Raw genomic sequence first — 11,675 nt, 5'->3', positions numbered from 1 at the left:
GTTTCATACTTTAGGCTTTGCAAAACGTTATCATTGATTCGAATAAAGGTGTACCATCTCCCATAAAGTAGGTTTGGTTTGAGGAGCGTAACGATGTGGTCCGCCATCTACCATACCACAAGTTTAGTGGTAGGAGTGTAACGATGTGGGCTGCCATCTACCATACTGTGAGTTTGGTGGTAAGGGTGTAACGATGTGGGCTGGCATCTACCATACCGTGAGTTTGGTGGTAGGAGCGTAACGATGTGGGCTGCCATCTACAATACCGTGAGCTTGGTGGTAGGGGTGTAACGATATGGGCTGCAATTAACCATACCGTGAGTTGCAAGGGGTTAACCATGTGGGCCGTCCCATACCGAAGTTTAGTGGTAGGAGTGTAGCGACGGGCTGCCATCTCCATACCGCAAATTTAGTGGGAGCGATGCTGCCATCTCCCATACCGTAGGTTTGGTGGTAGGTGTGTAACGATGTGGGATACCATCTTCCTACCGTGAGTTTGGTCGTAAGAGTGTAACGATGTGGGCATCTCCCCATACCGTAGGTTTGGTGGTCACACTGACAACGGCCTTTTGATGAACCACAACATCCAAGTACTGCTTTGGCCCTCAGGGGTCTCCAGATCTAAACCCACATTTCGTGAGATGTTTTCAGCAACTGTCACATAACCCGCAACAGTTGGCACAAGCAATACAGGAAGACTGTGCGCACATTCCCCAGGCCACAGGTCTGGACTCCCATAGGAGGTTTGAGAACCTACGTCAGTTACTATAATTTCCGCCAAGTTTGAACAATTTATTATGATCTACTGAATATTTATATCATACATTAAATGCATCTAAATATCATTTCTATATTTGCAGAGTACATTTCTTGATTATTCTGTTCAAGCTGCAATTCAATGCCTCAATCGAAACCCTTCCAGAACAAAGCCACTTCCATATGGGTTCATATTCGAGATATGAATTGTCTCTAAATTATCGATAGAAAATAGAAGTTTTATGATATAAATGTACTTCCAGCATGAATGGTTGGAGCATATAGAACAAAGAACAATGTGCCTAAGTGTATCAGTATTTGCCAAGAGTACAGCTGCTATCCATGTAACCTGTAACGGTGAAGTTCGGTGGACTGATATCACTAATAAAAACAGTGTCCACTGTAACAGATGTCGGTATATGAAGGCTACATGTTTCGTCAATACAGTCGGATGAAAACTGGCCCCACTTCTTTCGTCAACACAGACTGGTGACAATTCGCCTTACATGTGTCGTCAACGCAGTTTGGTGACAACTGGCCTTATATGTCAACAGAGTCTGATGACAACTGGCCTTACATGTGTCGTCAAAACAGTCTGGTGAAAACTGGCCTTACGTGTGTCAACACAGTTTGATGACAACTGGCCTTACGTGTGTCGTCACCACAGTCTGATGACAACTGGCCTTACATGTGTCGTCAATACAGTCTGATTACAACTGGTCTTGCATGTGTCGTCAGCACAGTGATTACCCTATATGGTGGCCATGCGGACTGTGTCGTGAACACTGGCAAATGGAAATTGGCCTTACATTGTATACTATACTGTCGAATATATTGTGTTAAATTAAGCATACTGGAGGCTTTGACTGGAAAGATGACTGCACCAATAGCAAAGATGCATACAATTATATATTTTTGATTGTCAGCAAAAACCTGGATCATCACTTGTCTGGATATTGTTAAGATCAGATTAAGACATGGGAGTAGCTTGCTGGTCACATGTAAACGAACATTTTAAGGAAGCGAATCTCCAGAACTGATAGTGTAGCTGTGGTAAACAGTAACATGCAAGACAAACACCGCGTCTACCCAAGAGGAGATTATTTCCGACAGAGGTAGTGAACATTCTGCTTGTTCGTGTCACTGCGGAACTCTTTAACCAAAGTGAAACCCGCCCTTTCTATCATTGCCGTGGCCTGACGGACATTCCATGCAGCTCCCAGAACAGCAGAGTCAGCGTGCTGGAAGCTCTCAGGCACGCAACTGAAGGTACTCAGGGTATAGGGGAACAAGCATCCATGTTACCAACGTTCTCAGATAATGTTCCAGTCACTCCCACTTCAAGCAGACTGAGCTCTCCCCCAGGCTTGAGGGACCGGTATATCTCACGCATTGCTCGATCAGGGTCGGGCAGGTCATGAATGACGTCACGAACTAATATCAAATCAAATCTGTCGGTATATGTATCGGGGAGGTCATAAATGTCTTGACGTTCAAACTGGAGGTTTGCGAGGCACTTCTCAGACGCCCCTCGTCGTGCCATCTCCAGCAGCTCATCAACAACGTCGCTGGCGATAAAGGTCGTTGCCGGATACCGCTGTGCCAGATTTGAAGCTAGTATACCATACCCACATCCGAGCTCCGCTGCTGTTATACCCTGATCTGCAAGAAGGAACAAATGGGGACACCTACAGTATAGGTTCGCATCTTGTTGTTTACCTGCTGCTTCCTCAACAGTTCACCACTCAGCCTCGATGTTAACTTTCGATACTTCGTATTTACAAAACGACCCCAATATGAAGGCAGAAAACAGTTACAGGCTCACGAGTAGCCCATGCGTGTAAGGGCTACAAGTCGTCGTGCAGAGTTGCGTCCCTTGCGCACACCTGTAACATTCTCGGTTTGTCAGAGCCGTACCCGTGCTCCCCAAAGTGAGCTGATGGCCGTAAGATAAGTACAATACTGTGATGTCTTTGGCACATAGACTACCGAAACGTCACTCCTCATTGTAAATGAAGAAGTTCTTCATCCATAATTTTTGTCCTTACTTGCAATACTATGGCGTTAACCGCAACTCAACCACACCTAAAGTGCGCTGGCATTATCTTGCTGCAATGTGTCGTTACGCCCGTTCATTTTCACAAATTGTAGGCCACGATCTCGCACAGTGTTGCCACTGTAGTGCACGCCATTAAGACGGCATAAAACAATGACGACGTTGCCAACATTAACTTCTATTACCAAACTGACAGCCATCAGAGTTTTGTCAGGATGAAACTAGGTCTCCTCTGTGAACAATATATTGTCTGCTCGTGTATACTGAACTTTAATGCTATTTACTACCATGTTAGACGTGCCTAGCGGACATGAAAACATATTTAGGCGTATTTCTGGGGGATGTTGCGGTCCCTCGACCGGTTAGGTACGAACTATTATCTGGTCTCAACCCAACAATAGTCCGATCTGTTCTGACAGTTGGGTGTCGATTCCGCCATTGCACCAATCGAGTGTGTTGTTCTTGTTGAAGTGACAAGTAGACGACCAGCTAGTCAGGCGTGTTGCCTTGATAATGTCCACAAAAGGATGATGTTGACTTGGAATGAACTACGTTAGCTCCATTCCCGACAACAGCTTGCCTATGGCGCGAATACGTGACATGGCCAAGCGTTATTTGTGACTAATCAAGAGTGTTTCGTACAACTGGTGTGCATAGCGTTTCATACGTAAACATCCCAACTGTGCGCCGTGCATGAACACGCACGTACAAAGTATTAATCACGACCTCAAGGTCTTCATGAAAATGTATTGAAAATACATAGAAATACATTTTAATCGACATTATATGACGCATTTGTCTTCCGTTAGCATACACATATATTTCCAAGCAGTAATTGCCAGAAAGGTTGTGCCACTATGCAAACCGATTACCTAGCTTCCGAGGAAGTCCGGGGACAACCGCAAGTACAAAGTCTTCCAGCAGGGTGTCCTGGGCGAACACTCGTAACTCTCGCATAATGTCGAATGCGACGGGGAAAGCAGCATATCGCACACCTGGTAACCAAGCATAACATTTCCCTTCAATTGAAGCAACTGACTTCAGTTACAAACGACGATAGTACATATCATCTCATTCACAGACCAGACATGCGGAAGGGAGGCGTGCAGTTTAAAACAACATTAGGAAGGCGGTTTCCATTGACCTGTATGATCATCAGAAATTCAATCACTCACTCTTAAGTGCACAAGGGTCCAAGCACTTACAGTTCTTACAGGTATGACAAGGGTTTGAATAGCCTTGCCAAAAACTCATCTGATATACAATCCAACAACCTGCAGGTCCCTCCTCCCTGAAGCAGTCCCTGATGGCGGCGTTCTTCGCCCCGAAGTATGGCACCAAACGACTGGAGATGGCCGCTCCGGCCAGAGACTTCCGGTTGCAGGCAGGTACAAAGTACTTCCGGCTTGTGGAGTCCACTTCGATTACAGCAGCAGTCACCAGGGCACCCAGGATTTCCCGACAGTATCTATATCGACAATAGCTATATAAGCGACTGTGTGGCCTCGAAAACAAGGCGTTATTGTCACCCAAACCAGAAAGTATAACAAAAAACTTCAAAGTCAGTTAGTGAACATATACCTCTCTTTTAGCCTTCCACATGTGGAAATCTCATCTGACGTAAGAGGTACATCAGCCTCTAAGAGGATTTTCAGTATCCCAACATCTTTTGCAAGAGCAATGGCCGTAGTTGCACATGCCGCAGTGAAGAATCCACGAAGTCGTTCAGCATACGGGTCCGCCATAACACTTGGTTCTAAAAAGACACTCCAAGGAAATCAACTGTATCTGTGGAGACAAAACACCTAACAATGGTGCTCAATTAAAGGAGAATTCTAGAAAATTGCAATAAGTGACAGGGTGAAACATAGTCAACAGAAACATGTACCCCAATTTTTAATGCAAAAGTGTATTTATTTTTACTTTAATCTCGAAAAAAGTTTTTCGACTATCTGAGCTTCGGCCATTATGCAACTATAGGTTCTACAGGAAGGTTGGCTCATATTTTATTCCTTCAAGCACTCAGCGACAATACCCTTGTGTGTACGTGATTTAGTTCCACAAGTTAGCAGCGTCGTCAGTAGATACCCATCAAACTGCAAGCCGTAATGTCAGTAAGACGTGGGGACATGATGTTTTTAGTGTGTTAACAAGTGTGATATTAATCCGCTGTTAGCAATATTCCTCCGATATCACGGCGAAGCGTCATATATTGTACCCATGTGGGGAATTGAACTGGCGACCAGCGAACACTTTAAATACTAAGCTAGCCCACAGTCACCTATAATCAAAGACATTTCCGCTGAAATCGACGGTACGATTCCGACTTTATAAGGTTTATGAGTTACTATCAATACCTGATGATCCCAGGTGAGGATTTTCTGCCACACCGGTGGAAGCCGGCACAAACGGGTTCCAAGAAAATTAATTTGTTCCGGCCCAGATTTAGGCCAGTAAACTTCAACATGCCTTCAGTCGGTAATCTAGACTGATTGCAAAGAAAACACGTGTGTTTCTTGCAAATGGCGTGTAAACCAGATTACTATATTAACATACAGCTTGGCGCCTTCAGCTTGCATGACACCCATGAGGTGGAAGGGGCTACTACACCCGGGTAGCTGAAATCCCGCATACACAAGGGGCGAATATAGGTCAAAACAGTGACCTTGTCCGGTTTGACCTCGATACAGTGAACTGTCATTGTATAAAGTTGTGAGATTCCTATGCTGTGCATAGACCATGCGTTGCTACAATACACAGACTTTTTTTACACTGTTATCTCCAACTGGCCCAAACACGACCCTGCCATAGCGGGAGGTGGACGCACGACAGACTCATCAGTCTCATGGACTACATTTCAGTGTGACAGTTTGGCATCTCTTCAGGTTCCGGCTGGTAACAGTCTCTGACAAGTATTCCCACTGTATGTTTAGAGCACTAAAGTGTTGGCACACTGATATATACATAACGCCTCCCTACCTGAAGCTGCAGGAGACACGGAGGATTTGAAGCGACTCGAAACACACCTGTCGGGTATTCAAAGGGAGGTTATTCAATGCTGTCAAGAGTTAGCTTCCTTTAGTCGACAACATTTAATGTTTGAAGCATCCTGAAAATAACACGCCCAGCAACCATATCTCCATTCTTTAGGTTACACAACACCAAATGTCTTCCCATAGACTTCTATAGTAACCTTTTATTTTTTTTAAATTATCCAGGCTATCAACAGCCATTCCAGGTACACATGGGTACAGTCAGGCCTTTAAACTACAATAAAACACAATTTCTGGCCAAATTGTCCGGCTCATTTTCCCAGCACAGGCAGCGGGACACATCCATCCCAGTTCCGCACCAAATGTCACCTACTGGAACATATCTGTACACGCAATAAGCATAAGTGATGGTGATAAAAATGACAGTACTAAATACTTAAAATTGTGGTCAGTTTTAATTACTGGATGGATTTGCTTTTAAAAAGCATAAACATCTCACACTATTTCATCCAATCACAGCTGTCACATGTCTCTGTCTCTTCAGTTATTTACATACGGTTCTCGCTCAGGGAGCATGTGATTCTGATTTAGTGTAGTGGAACCTTTAGTGATCAACACTGCCTTACAATAAATTACATCCTATCTTACTAAACTATCCAGCTAAATATCCCTTCTAATGACACTGCCGAGCGATATGATTGCATCTAATGACACTTCCCGGTGATGATCCCGTCTAATAACACTGCCCAGTGAATGAACCTGTCTAATAACACTGTCCAGTGAATGAACCTGTCTAATAACCCTGCCCAGTGAATGAACCTGTCTAATAACACTGCCCGGTGAATTAACCTGTCTAATAACACTGCCCAGTGAATGATCCCGTCTAATAAAAATTTCTAGTGAATGATCCCGTCTAATAACACTTCCCAGTGAATGAACCTGTCTAATAACACTGTCGAGTGAATGATAACGTCTAATGATAGTAGACCGCTCCGTGATGTTGTGGTTAGAGCGTTCGCCCGGATACAACAAGGGTACAACAAGGACTGGTCGGCTCGGAGTCAGTACAATGTGTCTGAGCGGGGTATTCATGCTTCACTGCGGTATGGTATCTCAGTGGGCTAGCACAATAAAACCAGCTTCAGCCTGGGCTAGTACAAGCAGCCGCACATACACATACACACGCATGCACGTCGTCATATGAGCGAAATATTCTCAAGCAGGACATTAAACCCAATTTCACCTCACCACCTCTAATAATACTGCCCATTCAATGATCTCGTCTAATGATACTGCCCAATGAATGATCAGTGCTACTGATGCTGCCCAACGAATGACAGTAGACATACCTACAGTTCCTTCACACCCAGTGTGGTAGACATACTGACTGTTCTCTTCACACTCAGTGTGGTAGACATACTGACAGTTCCCTCACACCCAGTGTGGTTGACATATGTATAGTTCCCTCACACCCGGTGTGGTAGACATATGTACAGTTCCCTCACAGCCGGTGTGGTAGACATATGTACAGTTACCTCACAGCCGGTGTGGTATGCATGCCTACAGTTCCCTCACACCCGGTGTGGGAGACATACTGACAGTTCCCTCACACCCGGTGTGGTAGACATACTGACTGTTCCCTCACACCCAGTGTGGTAAACATACTGACTGTTCCCTCACACCCAGTGTGGTAAACATACTAACTGTTCCCTCATACCCAGTGTGGTAGACATATGTACAGATTCCTCACACCCAGTGTGGGAGACATACTGACATTTCCCTCACACCCGATGTGGTAGGCATGCCGACAGTTCCCTCACACCATGTGGTAGACATATCGACATTTTCCTCTCACCTGATGTGGTAGACATGCCTACAGTTCCCTTACGCCCAGTGTGGTAGACATGCTGTCTCACGTTTGATTGCTTTTTTTCCCACTGAAACTTGTTTCTGGTCCACATGTTTATTGAATAAAATTTTAAACATCCAAAGGATTTATCTTCCCTGAAAAGCGCGGGAAATGTTCCTGTGGCGAATATGATCACACCTGTCTGCTTGTTTCACTGTTAAATGTATTCTAAATTTCCCAGTTTTGAGTTTCTAAATTCAATTTTAATATGGGCAAATCTAAAGTATCTAAGTGCATTTCTTCTTTGTCTTTAGGCATATATTACTTGCAGTAAATTTGGCATACGTATGCCTCATCACGATCCCTTATGATCAGTGTTGGGAGTGAGTTGGCCTGGATGTCACCTGCAGTGGTGCATGTTTACACACTGGAATGGATGTGACCTACAGTGGTGGTCTGGATGTGACTTGCAGTGATGTGACCTGCAGTGGTTTCCTGGGAGTGACCTGCAGTGCTGGCGTCGATGTGACCTGCAGTGGTGCATGTTACCACTCTGACCTGGGTGTGACCTACAGTGGTGGCCTTGATGTGACCTGCAGTTGTGGCCTGAGTTTGACCTGCAGTGGTGGCATGGATGTGACCTGCAGTGGTTGTTTGGGTGTGACTTGCAGTGGTGAAAGTTCCTACACTGGCCTTGGTGTGACCTGCAGTGCTTGTCTCGATAAGAACTGCAGTGGTGACTTGAGTGTGAACTGCAGTGGTGACTTCAGTGTGACCTCCAGTGGTGGCCTGGATGTGACTCCAGTGGTTGCCTGGATATGACCTGCAGTGGTGGCTTGGATGTGACCTGCAGTGGTGACTTCAGTGTGACCTCCAGTTGAGGCCTGGATATATCTGTAGTGGTGGCCTGGATGTGACCTGCAGTGGTGGCGTGGATGTGACCTGCAGTGGTCGCCTGGATATGTCTGCAGTGGTGGCCTGGCTATGTCTGCAGTGGTGGCGTGGACATGACCTGCGGTGGTGGCCTGGATGTGACCTGCAGTGGTGGCCTGGATGTGACCTGCAGTGGTGGCCTGGATGTGACTGCAGTGGTGGCATGGATGTGACCTGCAGTAGTGACTTCAGTGTGACCTCCAGTTGTGGCCTGGATATATCTGTAGTGGTGGCCTGGATGTGACCTGCAGTGGTGGCCTGGATGTGACCTGCAGTGGTGGCCTGGATGTGACCTGCAGTGGTGGCCTGGATATGTCTACAGTGGTGGCCTGGATGGGACCTGCAGTGGTGGCCTGGATGGGACTTCAGTGGTGGCCTGGATATGACTGCAGAGGTGGCCTGGATGTGACCTGCAGTGGTGGCCTGGATATGTCTGCAGTGGTGGCCTGGATGTGACCTGCAGTGGTGGCCTTGATGTGACCTGCAGTGGTGGCCTGGATATGTCTGCAGTGGTGGCGTGGATGTGACCTGCAGTGGTGGCCTGGATGTGACCTGCAGTGGTAGCCTGGATGCGACTGCAGTGGTGGCCTGGATGTGACTTCAGTGGTGGCCTGGATGTGACCTGTAGTGGTGGCCTGGATATGTCTGCAGTGGTGGCCTGGGTGTGACTTCAGTGGTGGCCTGGATGTGACTTCAGTGGTGGCCTGGATATGACTGCAGTGGTGGCCTGGATATGTCTGCTGTGGTGGCCTGGATATGTCTGCAGTGGTGGCCTGGATGTGACCTGTAGTGGTGGCCTTGATGTGACTGCAGTGGTGGCCTGGATGTGACCTGCAGTGGTGGCCTTGATGTGACTGCAGTGGTGCCTTGGATATGTCTGCAGTGGTGGCCTGGATGTGACCTGCAGTGGTGGCGTGGATGTGACCTGCAGTGGTGGCCTGGATATATCTGCAGTGGTGGCCTGGATGTGACCTGCAGTGGTGGCCTGGATATGTCTGCAGTGGTGGCCTGGATGTGACCTGCAGTGGTGGCCTGGATATGTCTGCAGTGGTGGCCTGGATGTGACCTGCAGTGGTGGCCTGGATGTGACTGCAGTGATGTCCTGGATGTGACCTGCAGTGGTGGTATGGGTGTAACTGCAGTGGTGGCCTGGATGTGACCTGCAGTGGTGGCTTGGATGTGACCTACAGTGGTGACTTCAGTGTTACCTCCAGTGGTGGCCTGCATGTGACTCCAGTGGGCCTGGATATGACTGCAGTGGTGGCCTGGATGTGACCTGCAGTGGTGGCCTGGATATGTCTGCAGTGGTGGCCTGGATGTGACCTGCAGTTGTGGCCTGGATGTGACCTGCAGTGGTGGCCTGGATATGTCTGCAGTGGTGGCGTGGATGTGACCTGCAGTGGTGGCCTGGATGTGACCTGCAGTGGTGGCCTGGATGTGACTGCAGTGGTGGCCTGGATGTGACTTCAGTGGTGGCCTGGATGTGACCTGCAGTGGTGGTCTGGGTGTAACTGCAGTGGTGGCCTGGATGTGACCTGCAGTGGTTGCTTGGATGTGACCTACCCTGGTGACTTCAGTGTGACCTCCAGTGGTGGCCTGGATGTGACTCCAGTGGTGGCCTGGATATGACCTGCAGTGGTTGCTTGGATGTGACCTGCAGTGGTGACTTCAGTGTGACCTCCAGTGGTGGCCTGGATGTGACTCCAGTGGTGGCCTGGATATGACCTGCAGTTGTGGCTTGGATGTGACCTGCAGTGGTGACTTCAGTGTGACCTCCAGTTGTGGCCTGGATATATCTGTAGTGGTGGCCTGGATGTGACCTGCAGTGGTGTCGTGGATGTGAGCTGCAGTGGTGGCCTGGATGTGACATGCAGTGGTGGCCTGGATATGTCTGCAGTGGTGGCCTGGATATGTCTGCAGTGGTGGCCTGGATGTGACCTGCAGTGGTGGCGTGGATGTGACTTAAGTGGTGGCCTGGATATGACTGCAGTGGTGGCCTGGATATGTCTGCAGTGATGGCCTGGATATGTCTGCAGTGGTGGCCTGGATGTTACCTGCAGTGGTGGCCTGGATGTGACCTGCAGTGGTTGCCTGGATGTGACCTGCAGTGGTGGCCTGGATATGTCTGCAGTGGTGGCGTGGATGTGACCTGCAGTGGTGGCCTGGATGTGACCTGCAGTGGTAGCCTGGATGTGACTGCAGTGGTGGCCTGGATGTGACTTCAGTGGTGGCCTGGATGTGACCTGTAGTGGTGGCCTGGATATGTCTGCAGTGGTGGCCTGGGTGTGACTTCAGTGGTGGCCTGGATGTGACTTCAGTGGTGGCTTGGATATGACTGCAGTGGTGGCCTGGATATGTCTGCTGTGGTGGCCTGGATATGTCTGCAGTGGTGGCCTGGATGTGACCTGCAGTGGTGGCCTGGATGTGACTGCAGTGGTGGCCTGGATGTGACCTGCAGTGGTGGCCTTGATGTGACTGCAGTGGTGGCTTGGATATGTCTGCAGTGGTGGCCTGGATGTGACCTGCAGTGGTGGCCTGGATGTGACTTAAGTGGTGGCCTGGATATGACTGCAGTGGTGGCCTGGATATGTCTGCAGTGATGGCCTGGATATCTCTGCAGTGGTGGCCTGGATGTGACCTGCAGTGGTGGCCTGGATGTGACCTGCAGTGGTTGCCTGGATGTGACCTGCAGTGGTGGCCTGGATATGACTGCAGTGGTGGCCTGGATGTGACCTGCAGTGGTGGCCTGGATATGTCTGCAGTGGTGGCCTGGATGTGACCTGCAGTGGTGGCCTGGATATGACTGCAGTGGTGGCCTGGATGTGACCTGCAGTGGTGGCCTGGATGTGACTGCAGTGGTGGCCTGGATGTGACCTGCAGTGGTGGTATGGGTGTAACTGCAGTGGTGGCCTGGATGTGACCTGCAGTGGTGGCTTGGATGTGACCTACAGTGGTGACTTCAGTGTGACCTCCAGTGGTGGCCTGGATGTGACTCCAGTGGTGGCCTGGATATGACTGCAGAGGTGGCCTGGATGTGACCTGCAGTGGTGGCCTGGATATGTCTGCAGTGGTGGCCTGGATGTGACCT

General features: G+C 48.6%; 1 protein-coding gene across 1 annotated transcript; it reads right to left on the bottom strand.

The window, feature by feature from the left end:
* Window positions 1–777: 777 nt before the first annotated feature.
* Window positions 778–5,839, bottom strand: LOC124265167 (uncharacterized S-adenosylmethionine-dependent methyltransferase Rv2258c-like). The gene is given in 6 exon segments (XM_046699956.1): window positions 778–2,041; window positions 2,044–2,418; window positions 3,685–3,807; window positions 4,087–4,280; window positions 4,394–4,617; window positions 5,792–5,839. Coding segments are annotated over 5 exon segments (1,041 nt in total). The 5' UTR covers window positions 4,558–4,617; window positions 5,792–5,839; the 3' UTR covers window positions 778–1,856.
* Window positions 5,840–11,675: the final 5,836 nt, after the last annotated feature.

Source organism: Haliotis rubra, unplaced genomic scaffold (assembly GCF_003918875.1).
Source record: "Haliotis rubra isolate DU_JTF1 unplaced genomic scaffold, ASM391887v1 Scf964, whole genome shotgun sequence".
NCBI classification, from domain to species: domain Eukaryota; kingdom Metazoa; phylum Mollusca; class Gastropoda; order Lepetellida; family Haliotidae; genus Haliotis; species Haliotis rubra.
Note: the sequence above shows the minus strand (reverse complement) of the source record. Positions and strands in the feature narration are given on the sequence as shown.